Below are 14,302 nucleotides of genomic sequence, written 5' to 3' on the forward strand. Positions count from 1 at the left end.
GCAATACAATATCAAAAACCCCTTTGTTTTTTAATTGCCAATCAAGCGTGCGCTACACTATTTTCCACCGTTGCATGTGTATACAGTATGGTCAAATGAAAGGAATAAATTCGTTATTTCGTAAACCGGTGACTTTAAGGAAAAATACCAAAACAGGTCGGTTTTTATTTTTAAGTTATGATATTGTGGCATATATAGTATACTAGTGACGTTATCCATCTGGGCGTGATGACGTAATCGATGATTTTATTAAATGAGAATACGGGTCGTGTGCTGGCTCATTTTAAAGGTTCTTCAATTCATGTACATAATTATTTATACAGGATGTCCAAAAATTTTTTATTAAATTAAATCATTTGGCAAATTGACAAAAAAATTAAATTATTGGACACCCTGTATAAATAATTATGTAAATGTTTATATTACTGAATAGAGAATTGAAGAACCTTTCAAATGAGCTAGCACACGACCCCTATTCTCATTTAAAAAAATCATCGATTACGTCATCACGCCCAGATGGATGACGTCCCTAGTATACCATATATGCCACAATATCATAGCTTAAAAATAAAAATCGACCTGTTTCGGGATTTTTCCTTAAAGTCGCCGGTTTACGAAATAACGAATTTATTCCTTTCATTTGCACCATACTGCATACACATGCAACGGTGGAAAATAGTGTCGCGCACGCTTGATTGGCAATTAAATAACAAAGGGGTTTTTGATATTGTATTGCAAAAAACTCTTCGGGATTTCATCAATCGATGTTTAAAGAATATCTATCTACCTTGGCAACATTCAAATTTTCAGTTTTTCACATAGTTTTTGAGGGTTAAAAATGGCCAATTTCGCAATTTTTCAATTTTTAATCGCTTATATGTCAAAAACTATCAACTTTAGAGAAAAGTCACTAAAGACCTTTTCTGTCTGAAATGATCCAAAAAACCTAAAAAAATTTTGTTCCATGCAAAAAAAAATAATTTAAAAAAAAACAAAAAAAAACGTTTAAAAAATTTTTGACCAACTTTTTGTCCTGGCAACATGCAAATTTGTTAAAAGGGGTCCTTTTTGAGTAAGATTGTGCAAATAATCCGAATTAGAATATTTTTCCTAGCGGATGCGCAGTGGCTTTCTGGACTAACAACGTTTTCTAGAAAAATCAATTTGAAAATTTTTCGTTTCTTGAATTAGAAAAAAAATTAAAAATTTTTTCAAAAATAAACTGTGTATTTTATCAACTTAAAGCAAGAGTAACTTTTAGTACTAGAATACCTCATAATTTAATAAAATAGTGTCAAAAATTCTTAAAAATTAAAGACAAAAAAGTTACGTGAGAAAATAACCGTTGACCTACCCAAAACAGATGCATATGACCGGTATCAGAAATTCAAAATTAATGAAATCGATTCTTCTCTGGAATATAAATAAACGTACCAGTTTTCGTTTTTCTAAATAGTTTTTTGAATGTTTTTTTGATATTCAAAGAACGAAAAATTTTCAAATCGACTTTTCTAGAAAACGGTGTATCCTATTGAGTTAAAGTAAGAGTACCCTTTAATACTAAAATACCTTATATTTTAATAATCCAGACTAAACAATGCTTAAAAATTAAAAACAAAAAAGTTATGCGATAATATAACTGTTGCCCTACCCAAAACGGACGCCTACGACTAGTACTAGAAATTTGCAATAGATGAAATCGATTTATCTCTGGAAGATAAATATGTGTACCAATTTTCGTTTTTCTAAATAGAAGCGTTCTTGAGATATTTAAGAAAAACTAATTACCAGACGCCATCTTTAAATAGCTCTAGCTTCTTTAGGAAGCATTTTCGGACTAGATGAATTGGGTCAAATTGTCTTAAAATTATCTGAGGAATCTCCTGTCTTCGTTTGTCGGTAGAGTTTCTGGACACCATGTATAAGACAGTAGGTACATCTAGTTCTGATGATACGTAAATTGATTTCATATCTCTATAAAAAGATACACATACACACTCTGTATAATAATTAAACATTCCAGTACCTAGTCATGGATGAAGTAACACTTTGAGTCTCATTTTCGTGAGAATTTGAATTATCCATTTGTTTATTTTCCGATACTTCTGATATTACGTTGTCTATTATATTTTGCATAATTTCGGCCGCTACAACCTCCCCTGTCAATGGAATGATTTCCACTTTGCCCTAAAACAATATCATAGAGATTGCATTTACTTAAATTTCTAGTACAGCTTGTATCGAATCTTAACCCTAATAAATTTGTGAAATATACAGTGTGTCTATGTAAGTTAGAATATATGGGAAACAGGGTTGGCAAATTTAAACCAACATGCTTGAAACCTTGGTTTAAACCAACTGGTTTTTTTAAGAAAAAGACCAAACTAGTTTAAACTTTTAAACCAACTGGCTTTTTTAAGAAAAAAACCAAACTGGTGTTTTTATTTAAAGTTTTTAATACATCTGCCGCAAATGATGAAACTAAAGATAAATAAATTCTATTTTTGTATTTTCGAACATTTCGATTATTTGAATATTATTACGTTTAAAGATGTTTTTTGTTATATTAATTTTTTGTGTGTGTGTAAGTAAAAAGAAAAGTTGTCTTAATATTTTTTTTTATTGTTTATTACTATTATATTATAAAATAATTTATTCATTTTTAAAGTATTTAGACTTGTAATACTTTGTATCAAATAAAACTGGTTTAAACCAAATAAACCTGGTTTAAACCAAAAAAACCTGATTTTTTTGCTTTTTAAAAAAACCTTGGTTTTTGCCAACCCTGTGATGGGAAACTTTTTTGTTATTAATTTTACGACAAACAGTTATTCGTCATAAAAAGTTGTGCATGGTCTAAAAACTATGATGCAACAATCAGATATCAAATTGTATCAATCTTATATGGGCCATTCCACGAACATACGCCTGTTTTGGATTACTTCGACAACGAATATTTTACTGTGCAACATAAGAAGTACGAAAGTAAATGGCGCTAATAATTATTCCAATAAACAACAATGTAATTTGCAATTTACTTTCGTTCTTCTTATTTTGCACAGTAAAATATTAGTTGTCGAAGTAATCCAAAACAGGCGTATGTTCGTGGAATGTCCCATATCAGATATGTGTACCTTTATATTTTAAAATATCGAAAAGTTCATAGAGTGTGGTTGGCTGAATAGTCGCCTCGCACTGCCGAGATCCTACGGGTTCTAGGTTTTCTCTCTTCTTCATGTACCATGTCCTTTCAGAACGTTGGTTACCATCATAGGTATCTTAATTTTATTCACTGCCACCCTAAATAGCATGCTTGTATCAACACCATACCAATCTCGCAAGTTATTTAACCATGAGGTTCTTCTTCGTCCTGAACTACGTTTGCATAATATTTTGTAGCAACCTATATTTGGGTCCTCTCAATACATCTTCGAAATACAAAATGCTTTATCTTCTTGGTGCTCTTTGTCATCTCAGTAGTCTTGTTGAGCAGGGGCGGCCCGTCGGGGTAGGCAAGGTAGGCGCCGCCTACCCTCTTCGAATGTAGTACAATAATATAAATTATTAATATAAATTACTTATTTCAAAATTGTAATTTATAAATTTTGACACAATATCTACAATAAAATAGCAAAAATTATCCAAATTATTTTTAAAAATATCCAAAAAATTTTCTCCGTAGTTATAATTATTGTACGCTCCTTGTAGTATCAGTAGTACTGTATAGATTCTATATTCTCCTTGGTCAGGCACTCGGGAACGTAGCCTGAAATAGAACGACGCCAACACCGAATTGACGTGCGATCTCTCTCTGTTTACGCGAGCAGGCCTGCTGCAGGTCTGCTCGTAGCGACCGTATTCTACGATTTTGAACGGGCGGATAGGCACAGAGTCTTATAGCCGGACCTACAAAATTTTATCAGTTGCTTCTCTTGTGTCTTGTGAAACTGTTTTAAAATAATTGTTTTTTGATTTTGGCTGTTATTAGTAGGTTAAGTATTGAATAAAACTAGGTAGGACCATTTAAATTTGTTTATGAAAACTGAATAATGTGTTATTAGATTATATAGATAATTAAAAATTTGAAGCGAGGTTAATTGTTAACTTATCAATTTATTCGAATAGTAAATTATTATTTGATACATAAATAAAATAAGTAATATTTGACGTTGTTGAAACGTAGGTGTGTTAGTTTTATTGGTGGAAAAACTTTAGTCATTGAATATGAATATTTTAAACGATGTAATATGCAATTTGATCGAGACGCCTTTTTCAAGGCGCCGAAATCAAGAAAGATTAGTAATTATTTCAATGGGCCGGCCTTTACAAAATTTAACAATTTTATCCACAGATAAGACAAAAGACAATCAACCATTTTCGAGATCGTTTAAAACAATATGGTATGAAAATCATAAATGGCTAAGCGGAAGTTATTTTAAAATTTCACTTTTCTGTTGGCCTTGTCTGTTGCTCTCAAATTTGAAGCAAAATGTTTGGGTGAGTCAGGGATATTCAGATTTGAAAAATTTATCAGCTAGTGTAAAAAAACATGAATCTTCGAAAGAACATTTAAACAATTGCTTAGATTTAAATCGGTTAGAAAAAAATAAACAAACTACTGACAGTGCTTTCGCTGGAAATATTTCTCTATCTAATAAGATATATAATGAAGAAGTTGAAAAAGATTACAATTATTTTAGCAAAACAAGAACTTACATTTCGCGGTCGTGATGAGAGCCATAATTCTTCAAACATGGGTAATTTTAAAGAAATTTTTAATTTAGTAGTTAAACGCGATCAGGAAATCCAGGATCATGTTAAAAAATAGAAGGGGTGTTCACGGGTTTGTCAAAAACAATACAAAATGATTTAATAGATTGTCTTGCCGATTACGTAAAAAATGAAATTTCAACAGAAATTAATGAAAGTCAATTTTTTTCTATACTAGCTGACGATACTACTGATATAACCGAAAAATCACAGTGTACTTTAACAATCCGTTTTGTTAACAAAGTTGGTCAGGCAACAGAAAGATTTTTAGGGTTTTTTGATGTTAGCGATAATAGATCTGCAGACGCTCTATATAGTTTAATTTCAAACGTGCTTGAGCCATATGATTACAAAAATAAATTAATTGCTCAATTTTACGATGGTGCAAGTGTAATGGCTGGCTCTTTAAACGGATTACAATCAAAAATTAAAGTAGATGCTCCAAAAGCAATTTTTACACATTGTTGCGCTCATAGATTACATTTAGTATTGCAAGACGGCTCAAAATGTATTACAAATTGTAGGATATTTTTTGTCGCCTACCCGAAGTATATGTGTAGCCTACCCGCATACTGAGGTCACGAGCCGCCACTGTTGCTGAGTCTAGTATTGTGGAGTTTCGAATCTTCTCCACCCAAGAAACTAAAATTTTTCTATAATACCACATGTCGAAAGCCTCAAGGGGATTTAGATCAATTTTATTCACAGTCCAACACTCGACACCATAAAGTAAGAGCGAGAACATGTAGCAGTGAAGTAAGCGGATTCTTGATGCCAATTTTAGGTGTCTTTAACATAATACCTTAGTGTACGTTCAGAATGGAGCGTAGAAAAAATTCAAGCCAAGAGCAAAGCGGCGAAATCAAACTATTACTGGGAAACGGAGAAATTTCGCCTCTTTGCTCGCACTCTTTCTACGCTCCACTCTGAACATAATTTTAGACATCCTTCTAAAAGCTGATCTGGCCTGCTCTATTCCAGAAATAATTTCACCGTGACTCTCTGCATTACAATTGAGCTGATATCCAAGGTAAACAATTCGATCAGCTCGTTCAAGTTTGGTACTATTAACATATATTTACGGTTTTATATTCTGTTGTATACTTATTACAAGTATTTTGGTTTTCCGTATGTTCAGATCCAGACCTGCTTCCTTACAGCTCTCAACGACACTATCAAATAATGTTTACATACTCCAGGGCAGGGGTGGCAAACGTGCGGCCTTAAGGCCGCATGTGGCCTTTTCTTGCTCAAGTTGTGGCCTTTTCATAAATTACAAATTATAAAAATTTTACGATACTAAACGATAAAAAAAAGTTCCCCTCAAAATTTGGATGAGTATGTTTCTGTTCTGGATATATTAATTGAAGAATATAATAAAAGGTTCTCAGATTTTGAAAAACTTGTTGTCATACTTAAATTAACTTTCGAACCACACCTTGTTGATGTCGACGTAGCGCCCAAAGAATATCAAATGGAATTATTTGAGATAGGAAGACTGCAGTTATTTATCCTCGTCTAAGACAACACGCATGAAGAATTCTTTCATGTTTTGGAAGTACATATTGTTGCGAGGCAACATTTTCATACATGACTCAAATTGAAACCCGCCTAAGAAGTCAAATAAGTGATGTTCTTTTGAAAGATCAACTTAAATTACGTACCACGTCAATTGAACCAAATATTTCTTTTTTGTCATCCAATAAACAACCACAGAAATCCCATTAAATTTTCTGGATCGTAAAATTAAATGTCAAATTTTTTGGAATTTATTAATTGTATGTCATTTTAAAAAATAAACTATTTAATTGTAAAGAAAATTATGTATTTTAATTTTGCATATAAATCCCTTTAATTAAACCGTATATATACAGAGTGTAACGAAAATACAGGTCATAAATTAAATCACATATTCTGAGACCAAAAATAATTCGAATGAACCTAATTTACCTTAGTACAAATATGCACATAAAAAAAGTTACAGCTCTTTGAATCTACAAAATGAAAATCGATTTTTTCGAATATATCGAAAACTATTAGAGATTTTTTATTGAAAATAGACATGTGGCATTCTTATGGCAGGAACATCTTAAAAAATAATTATTATGAAATTTGTGTACCCCATAAAAATTTTATGGGGGTTTTGTTCCCTTAAACCCCCCCCCAAACTTTTGTGTACGTTCCAATTAAATTATTATTGTGGTACCATTAGTTAAATTCAATATTTCTAAAACTTTTTTGCCTCTTAGTATTTTTTCGATAAGGCAGTTTTTATCGAGTTGTGGCTTCTTTTTTAATATGTTTACATAAAAATTTTATAGGGGTTTTGTTCCTTTAAACCCCCCAAATTTTTGTGTATGTTACAATTAAACTTTTACTGCGGTACCATTAGTTAAACACAGTGTTTTTAAAACTTTTTTGCCTCTTTGTATTTTTTCGAGAAGACACTTTTTATCGAGATATTACTTCTTTTTTAATATGGTTCAAAATATACCTAAAAATGTAAATCTTAAATAAATTTTCATATTATTACCAAGTCTCCATAATCGTACTTAGCCATATACAAATATGTGGTGGATTTGACAAATATTCAAAATATCTCGATAAAAACTGACTTTTCGAAAAAGTACTAAGAGGCAAAAAAGTTTTTAAAATAGTGTGTTTAACTAATGGTACTACAATAATAATTAAATTGGAACGTACACAAAAGTTTGGGGGGGTTTAAAAGAACAAAACCCCATAAAATTTTTATGGGGTGTCCAAGTTTCACTATAATTTTTTCTTAAGATACTACTACCATAGGAATGCCACATGTCTATTTTCAATAAAAGATCTCTAATAGTTCCCGATATATTGGAAAAAATCGATTTTCATTTTGTAACTTCAAAGGGCTGTAACTTTTTTTATGTGCACATTTGTAATAAGGTAAGTTAGGTTCAATCAAACTATTTTTGGTCCCAGAATATGTGATTAAATTTATGACCTGTATTTTTGTTACACCCTGTATATGGATGCGGCCTTCTCAAAAATGGTAAAATGAAAATTGGCCTTCTAATATAAAAAGGTTCGCCACCCCTGCTCCAGGGTAATAAGCTAGAAATAGACCATGTTCGTTACACTCAAAGATCCAGGTAGCTGACTACAGTATTTCTCATGATCATCTTTCAGTGCGTCACAGTTTTTCGATTTCTTTCTAACGCATTAAATTGTATGTGACAGAAAAAAAGGCACGTAGGTGATTACATTTCGTCGGTGACATTTTTATAACATTTATTCTAGTTATTCTAGATGTCGATAGATGGCGCCATAATAAAAAAATAATTTTTTTTTTAAATTAGATAATAATATTACAAATATAATCTGTATAATTTATAAGACTATACAAATCAAAGAAAATACCACTTTATAAATGCAAGAAACACATTTGATTTGTTTTTATTCCAAATTGAAAATAAAATGTGACAACTGTCAGATTTAACTAAAATGTCATGTTAGAATAAATGTCATAAATGTGTATTATCACGGACTTACCCTTTTTCCTATCATTTGTTACGCACTGAAAAATGATCATGAAAAGGACAATACTTTTTTAGTTATTGTAGACCTATAGGAAGAAAACCTACCTGTTTCCTGCCTAGAGTTCGCGTTCGGTTTTTAATTATTAACAATTTAGTGCAAAAATCGCGATTTTTTTCGATTTTTTGCACCCCATGCCCCATTCAAAAGCTAAATAGTTGACATAAAATTACAAAATTTAATTTTTTAGAACATTAAAAACCTTCAAAATGCCGATTTTTGAAAGTTAAAAAGTTAATTTGTTGCTACGCAAACTGCAAAATAAGTGAAAACAGTTATTTGTTAATAACTTTTACTAAAACTACCTTAGAACTTTAGCGTTTCACCCAAAGTTGGGTATTGGGGTACTTAACAAACCCTCAAAATTTGAGACCGATCCATTAATTAGTTTAAGAGTTATTCTAATTGTTTATCCCAGAGACCTTTATTTTGCAATAACATAAGACAGAAAATAATGAAGATATGGCAATTCTGCGTATGCCAAATGAAAGTAGAAAACTGATGCTATCAAAATGTACTAAAAAAAGATAAAAAAATTATCTAATATAGTCAAAAATCCTAATGCCAAATTTGTGAAATTTTGTAGTTTATAAACATTTAGAATAACTTTAAAAATATTGTCCGTAGAAACATTATTTGTATATATTTGAAAATATAGTATTTTAACACGAATTTTCAAAAATGTAGTTCAATTGGTGACTAGTCGTGGTAAGTGAAGGGGGGAGCTGGGAGCCGACAAATGCACGAGTTCAAAAACTAAAAAAGGCAACTTAAAACTACTATCATTTTCTATATCTCGGGATCTACTGAATATATTTTGATCGTTCTTTTTTTAATTCGTATGTAATTTTTCTGTACATTACAAATATGCAATTTGTCTAGACATTTATTAATTAATAAACAGTCTAATTTGTTTAAACAATTTTTGAAAAAATAATTTTTTCCCAATAATCCATGATTTTAATCATACTATCGTTATTAATCATAGAAAAAGTTAAGGTATACTTTAATAAATAAATAATCTTCAATAAATAATTATCTAATAAAAATCATTTAATTATTAAAGTGTACTTTAACTTTTTCTATGATCATTAATGATACTATGATTAAAAAAATAGATTTTTGTAAAAAATATATTTTTTCAAGAATTGTTTAAACAAATTGGACTGTTTATTAATTAATAAATTTATAAACAAACTGCATATTTGTAATGTACGTAGAAATTACATACAAATTAAAAAAACAAAAAATCAAAATCCATTGAGTTGATCCGGAGATACAGAAAATTATATTGGTTTGAAATTGCTTTTTCGGTATTTTAACAGGGTGGATTTGTAGGTTCCCCCTAGTAATCGTTTGAACTACATTTTTGAAAAATCGTAGAGGGTGCTGTGAAGGTACAATGTTTGTACAATTTTTTTAAGAAAAAATACAAATCCCATTCTTTAAAATGGCATTAATGAGATTCCTAAATTATTATAAACAAATTAGCAGTGAATTAAAAAAAACATATGGCTAACTTTGTCCCAAATGAACCCAGGCTAAATTTTTTTTTTGAAAATTCGTGTTAAAGTACTATCTTTTCGAATATATAAAAATATTGTTTCTACGGACAACATTTTTTAAGTTATTCTAAATCCACAAAGAAAAAGAAATGTTTTTCCTGTAGTTGGCTGTATACCATCAATCACAAAATTGGAAAAAAATCCTTTTTATAGGGTGTGGGGTCTGGTCTCTGGGGTGCCCAGCCTTCTTATCAAACCTCATTACAGCAAACAATTCTGATATCAAACAATACACTATTCATTATTCATTACCTACCATTGTTTACCAATAATGCTAGTTTTTCCAAAACACCTTCATACATTCATCCTTTTTAAACCTTTTCAGTTGAACTCAGTAACTTGGTTAAAAAAAATCCTTAATTCAAAAACATTTTTAGTTCTAGATGTCTATGTTACATAAAAGGACCTCATACTTTTACCCGGGTTATTAGTTCAATTGATATTCTGTTTTCACTTAAAATTTCAACACTCAGCTATCTATAACCAATTAACTTACATATCATTATATCATATCAGTCTCCTCCTGTAACTTATATTACTTATCCTAACTTCAACACTATTTGATATTAGACTTCCATATATTACAGACTCAATAACCCCCCTTTTTAATCCTTAGTAAATTAAATTTTCATCAACACAGTTGGACTCACTACAATTTTGAATAAAAACCACAATCATCAACCTATTCATATAAATTAAAACATCTTAGCAAAAATATTTTACACTTAATTATTTGGTCCCAGATGTTCTTTAACATAAATGGATCCAGTATTCGCTAATTTATTCGACTACATTTGAATTATGTATAGATGGCTGCATACATTCTGGCTAATTCTCTATTTGCATTATAAAAATCATTTTATACTCTACCTACACCTTTCATAATCAAAGTACTCAAATGTAATTATAGCCACAACTTTGTTGATGTTTGTTATTACTGTTGAAAATTTTTAAAAAAATCTTTTATTACAATTAGCTGGCTGTGGTAATACAGGGTAACTTATACGTCACGTTGTCGGTCTGTCCTTTGACACTTTTCAGAAACATAACTCATTTCATTTTGCATTCATTTGCCATTAAGTCATCGGTATGTAAACAAGTAAATTCTGGATCCCACGTGTTGGGATATACATTACCTTAGGGCATTATCCCAGTTGCCATGTAACCATCACAAGGCAATTTTTCAAAGTATGCACTTATAACGCATCAATGTGATATTTAAAGGGTGTTTACCCTAATATTTTTCTTTTGTGGCTCAGCTAGCATCAAGTTTGTAAGTATAACCAACTTGCTATTATAACCCTAGTCAAAATTTAAATACCAACTTTGCATTTATTAATTCGGTTACACTTATTTTTAGATCTTAACACTGATGATGATTTTATAAAAAATCAAAAAAGTTTTGTTGTGATGTAGCCCTTTAAAGGGATTTTTAATAAAAAAATTTTATACCTTTTACAAAGGATTTTTTTCCAATTTTATTCTAAATGTTTATAAACTACAAAATTTCAAAAATTTGTCATTAGGATTTTTGACTATACAGTGGAACCTCGATAAGTCGGCCCCCGATAACCCGGACCGATTTTCATCAGACAAACATTTCAACAATAAAAATGTATGTATTATGTTAAAACATTTTATCTGTAGCCGCTTCTGGAATGTCTTAAAAATATCGAGCTTCATTGATAAAACTTGGCTTGGACCATAATATAATATTTGAGAGATAATGGGTATTCGTAATTTGAACTATACGGTAAAAATGACTCATGGCACACGGCGGTAGCGGCGACAAAGTGACGATCATTATCCATTATCGGGCTATCGCAAACAACAGGCACCTTTTATTCCTTTATTTATTTTCAACTGTCTTTTAAAAAATTATTTTTAGAACAATGGTCTTTTAAACTTTAAACAATGAAAGAGCCACGTTCTTAAATAACATAACATCGCTCCGATGGCAGACGAAATTGACACGTAACCGAAACTGACTGAGTTTTTTTTACCTAGAAATGAACAATACTCTATCTATACTGTATATGCTATACTCTATACAATATACAACTATAATAGGTAAGTTAGTTAGATGTGTACTGTGCATATATATTTCATGTTATTTTAAATATAACGGACTTTATCTATAAGTATACCGTATTTTATTAATTTTTACAATGCTCTCCGGCTAACCCGGATTTTCGATAACCCGGATCGGCCGCGGTCCCGATTAATCCGAGTTATCGAGGTTCCACTGTATGTATTAATTATTTTTTATCTTTTTTTAATACATTTTGATACTATCACTCTTCTACTTTCATTTGGCATACTCAGAATTGCCCTATCTTCATTATTTTCTGTCTTATCTTATTGCAAAATAAAGGTCTCTGGGATCAACAAATAGAATAACTCTTAAACTAATTAATGGATCGGTCTCAAATTTTGAAGGTTTGTTAAGTACGGCAATACCCAATTTTGGGTGAACAACTAATGTTCTAAGGTAGTTTTAGTAAAAGTTATTAACAAATAACGATTTTGACTTATTTTGCAGTTTGCGTAGCAACAAATTGACTTTTTAACTTTCAAAAATCCGCATTTTGAAGGTATTTCAATGTTCTAAAAAACTGAATTTTGTAATTTTATGTCAACTATTTAGCTTTTGAATGGGGTGCAAAGAATCGAAAAAATCGCGATTTTTGCACTAAATTGCTAATAATTAAAAAACGGACGCGAACTCTAGGCAGAAAACAGTTAGGTTTCCTTTCTATAGGTCTACAATAACTAAAAAAGTAGTCAGCTACCTGGATCTTTGAGTGTCCCGAGAAATCCATATTACTCTGGACTAACAGAGCTTCTGAGTAGCAGCTGGAGTACTTTGACCTCAGAGTATCGCAAATTATTGATGACTTTACCGTTCACAATTATTATTCCTTCTTGTTTGTCAGAAGGTGTATTTCTGAACATTCTTTCGGAGTAAAAGTTGAAAAGCAGGGGCGACAAGAGGCATTCCTGCCATACTTCTCTTTTAATAATAAGAGCCTGTGATTCTAAACCGTCTACTAAAACTAATGTTTGATTCCAATACAAATTCTAAGTTCTAGGTTTAGGCTATGGTTATTTACGCAATTTTAATGGCGGCATTATTTGCCATATCACGATAGTTTCTCTGGGTTTTTGTAGCAGTTTTTGAAATCAGAAATAAATAAAAGAATGTCAACAAGATTAGTCCGAGATCCCATGCTCATTTTCACCACTTATTACTAACAAGCTAATTTTTCGTGAGTAGCTTCATTTTGACAAGATGCCTAACTTTTTTCCTTACAACAATTTTCGTTTGTGGTAGCTAACAAGGGTAGCAGGGATGAAAATAAAAAATATGTTGACTTTACGATTCTCAAAAATTTATTAGTAACTGATTTTTTCTACAACCACTATTCAAAATGCACTTTTCTGCACAGTAGTGTGCAGAAAGGTGACGTTTCTGTGCCGGAATAGTACATTGTTTACCGGGTAGGAAAAGCTTAACATTCCTGGACGACTGTGAAGATTGCTAAGTCGAGGCGCAGGCCGAGACTTAGCAACACAGAGTCCAGGAATGTGGTTTTTCCTACGAGGTAAACATACTATTTTTCCGCAAATCGTTTAAAATTCGACAGATATTGATTGATTTAAAAAAAACGCGATAATTTTATTCCCAAATAAATGGTGCTTTGAAATTCCTAATAAAATTACTTGGGTTACTATGGAAACGTATTGAGGTTGAATTGTCAAACTTGACGCTTATAAATTTAATTGCTGGTGTTCTCGAAAGTAAAATGATAAGTGATGATGAAATTTCCATTCCTGGGACTCCTCCAGAGCTGGTTGAGGCAGTGAATACTGCTTCATTAGAATTATTGCCAAAGAAATCAAGAGAAAAGTACGAAAATGCATACAGACGTTTTATGGATTATCGCATGAGTAAAAATACGAGTTCTTTCTCAGAAAATGTTGTAATGGCATACTTCCTAGACCTTTGTTTAAAGATGAAATCTTCAACATTATGGGCCAATTATTCAATGCTGAAGTCAACCCTTGCACTTAAACACAATGTAGATATATCTACATACTCAAAACTTCGTTCTTTATTGAAACGGCAAGCTCAAGGTTATAGGGCAAAGAAATCTAAGATTTTAACGAAGGAAGAAATTGAAAAATTTATCCAGGAAGCTCCAGATAAAGAAAATTTAATGATTAAAGTAATTTACAAGGTTTTAATAGCAATGTGTTTTCTATCATTTATGTAGAACACTAACAACTGTACGGAAATATCATTTCCTTACAGTAAGGAAATGACATTTCCTTACAGTAAGGAAGTCCTGACTTTTTATTCAAGAAATTTTGACAGGAATGTCAAAATT

At 31.1% G+C, this 14,302-nt stretch overlaps 1 protein-coding gene across 2 annotated transcripts in view; it reads right to left on the reverse strand.

Annotated features, from left to right (window-relative positions):
• Positions 1-14,302, reverse strand: part of LOC114333745 (brefeldin A-inhibited guanine nucleotide-exchange protein 1) — a 130,895-nt gene that overhangs the window by 91,193 nt on the left and 25,400 nt on the right. For both annotated transcript variants that reach the window (XM_050662564.1, XM_050662565.1), the window contains exon 4: positions 2,027-2,187. In XM_050662564.1, coding sequence (XP_050518521.1) covers positions 2,027-2,187 — 161 coding nt within the window. The remainder of the gene's footprint in view (positions 1-2,026; positions 2,188-14,302) is intronic.

The sequence above is a fragment of the Diabrotica virgifera genome, chromosome 9 (genome assembly GCF_917563875.1).
Source record: "Diabrotica virgifera virgifera chromosome 9, PGI_DIABVI_V3a".
Lineage (NCBI taxonomy): Eukaryota > Metazoa > Arthropoda > Insecta > Coleoptera > Chrysomelidae > Diabrotica > Diabrotica virgifera.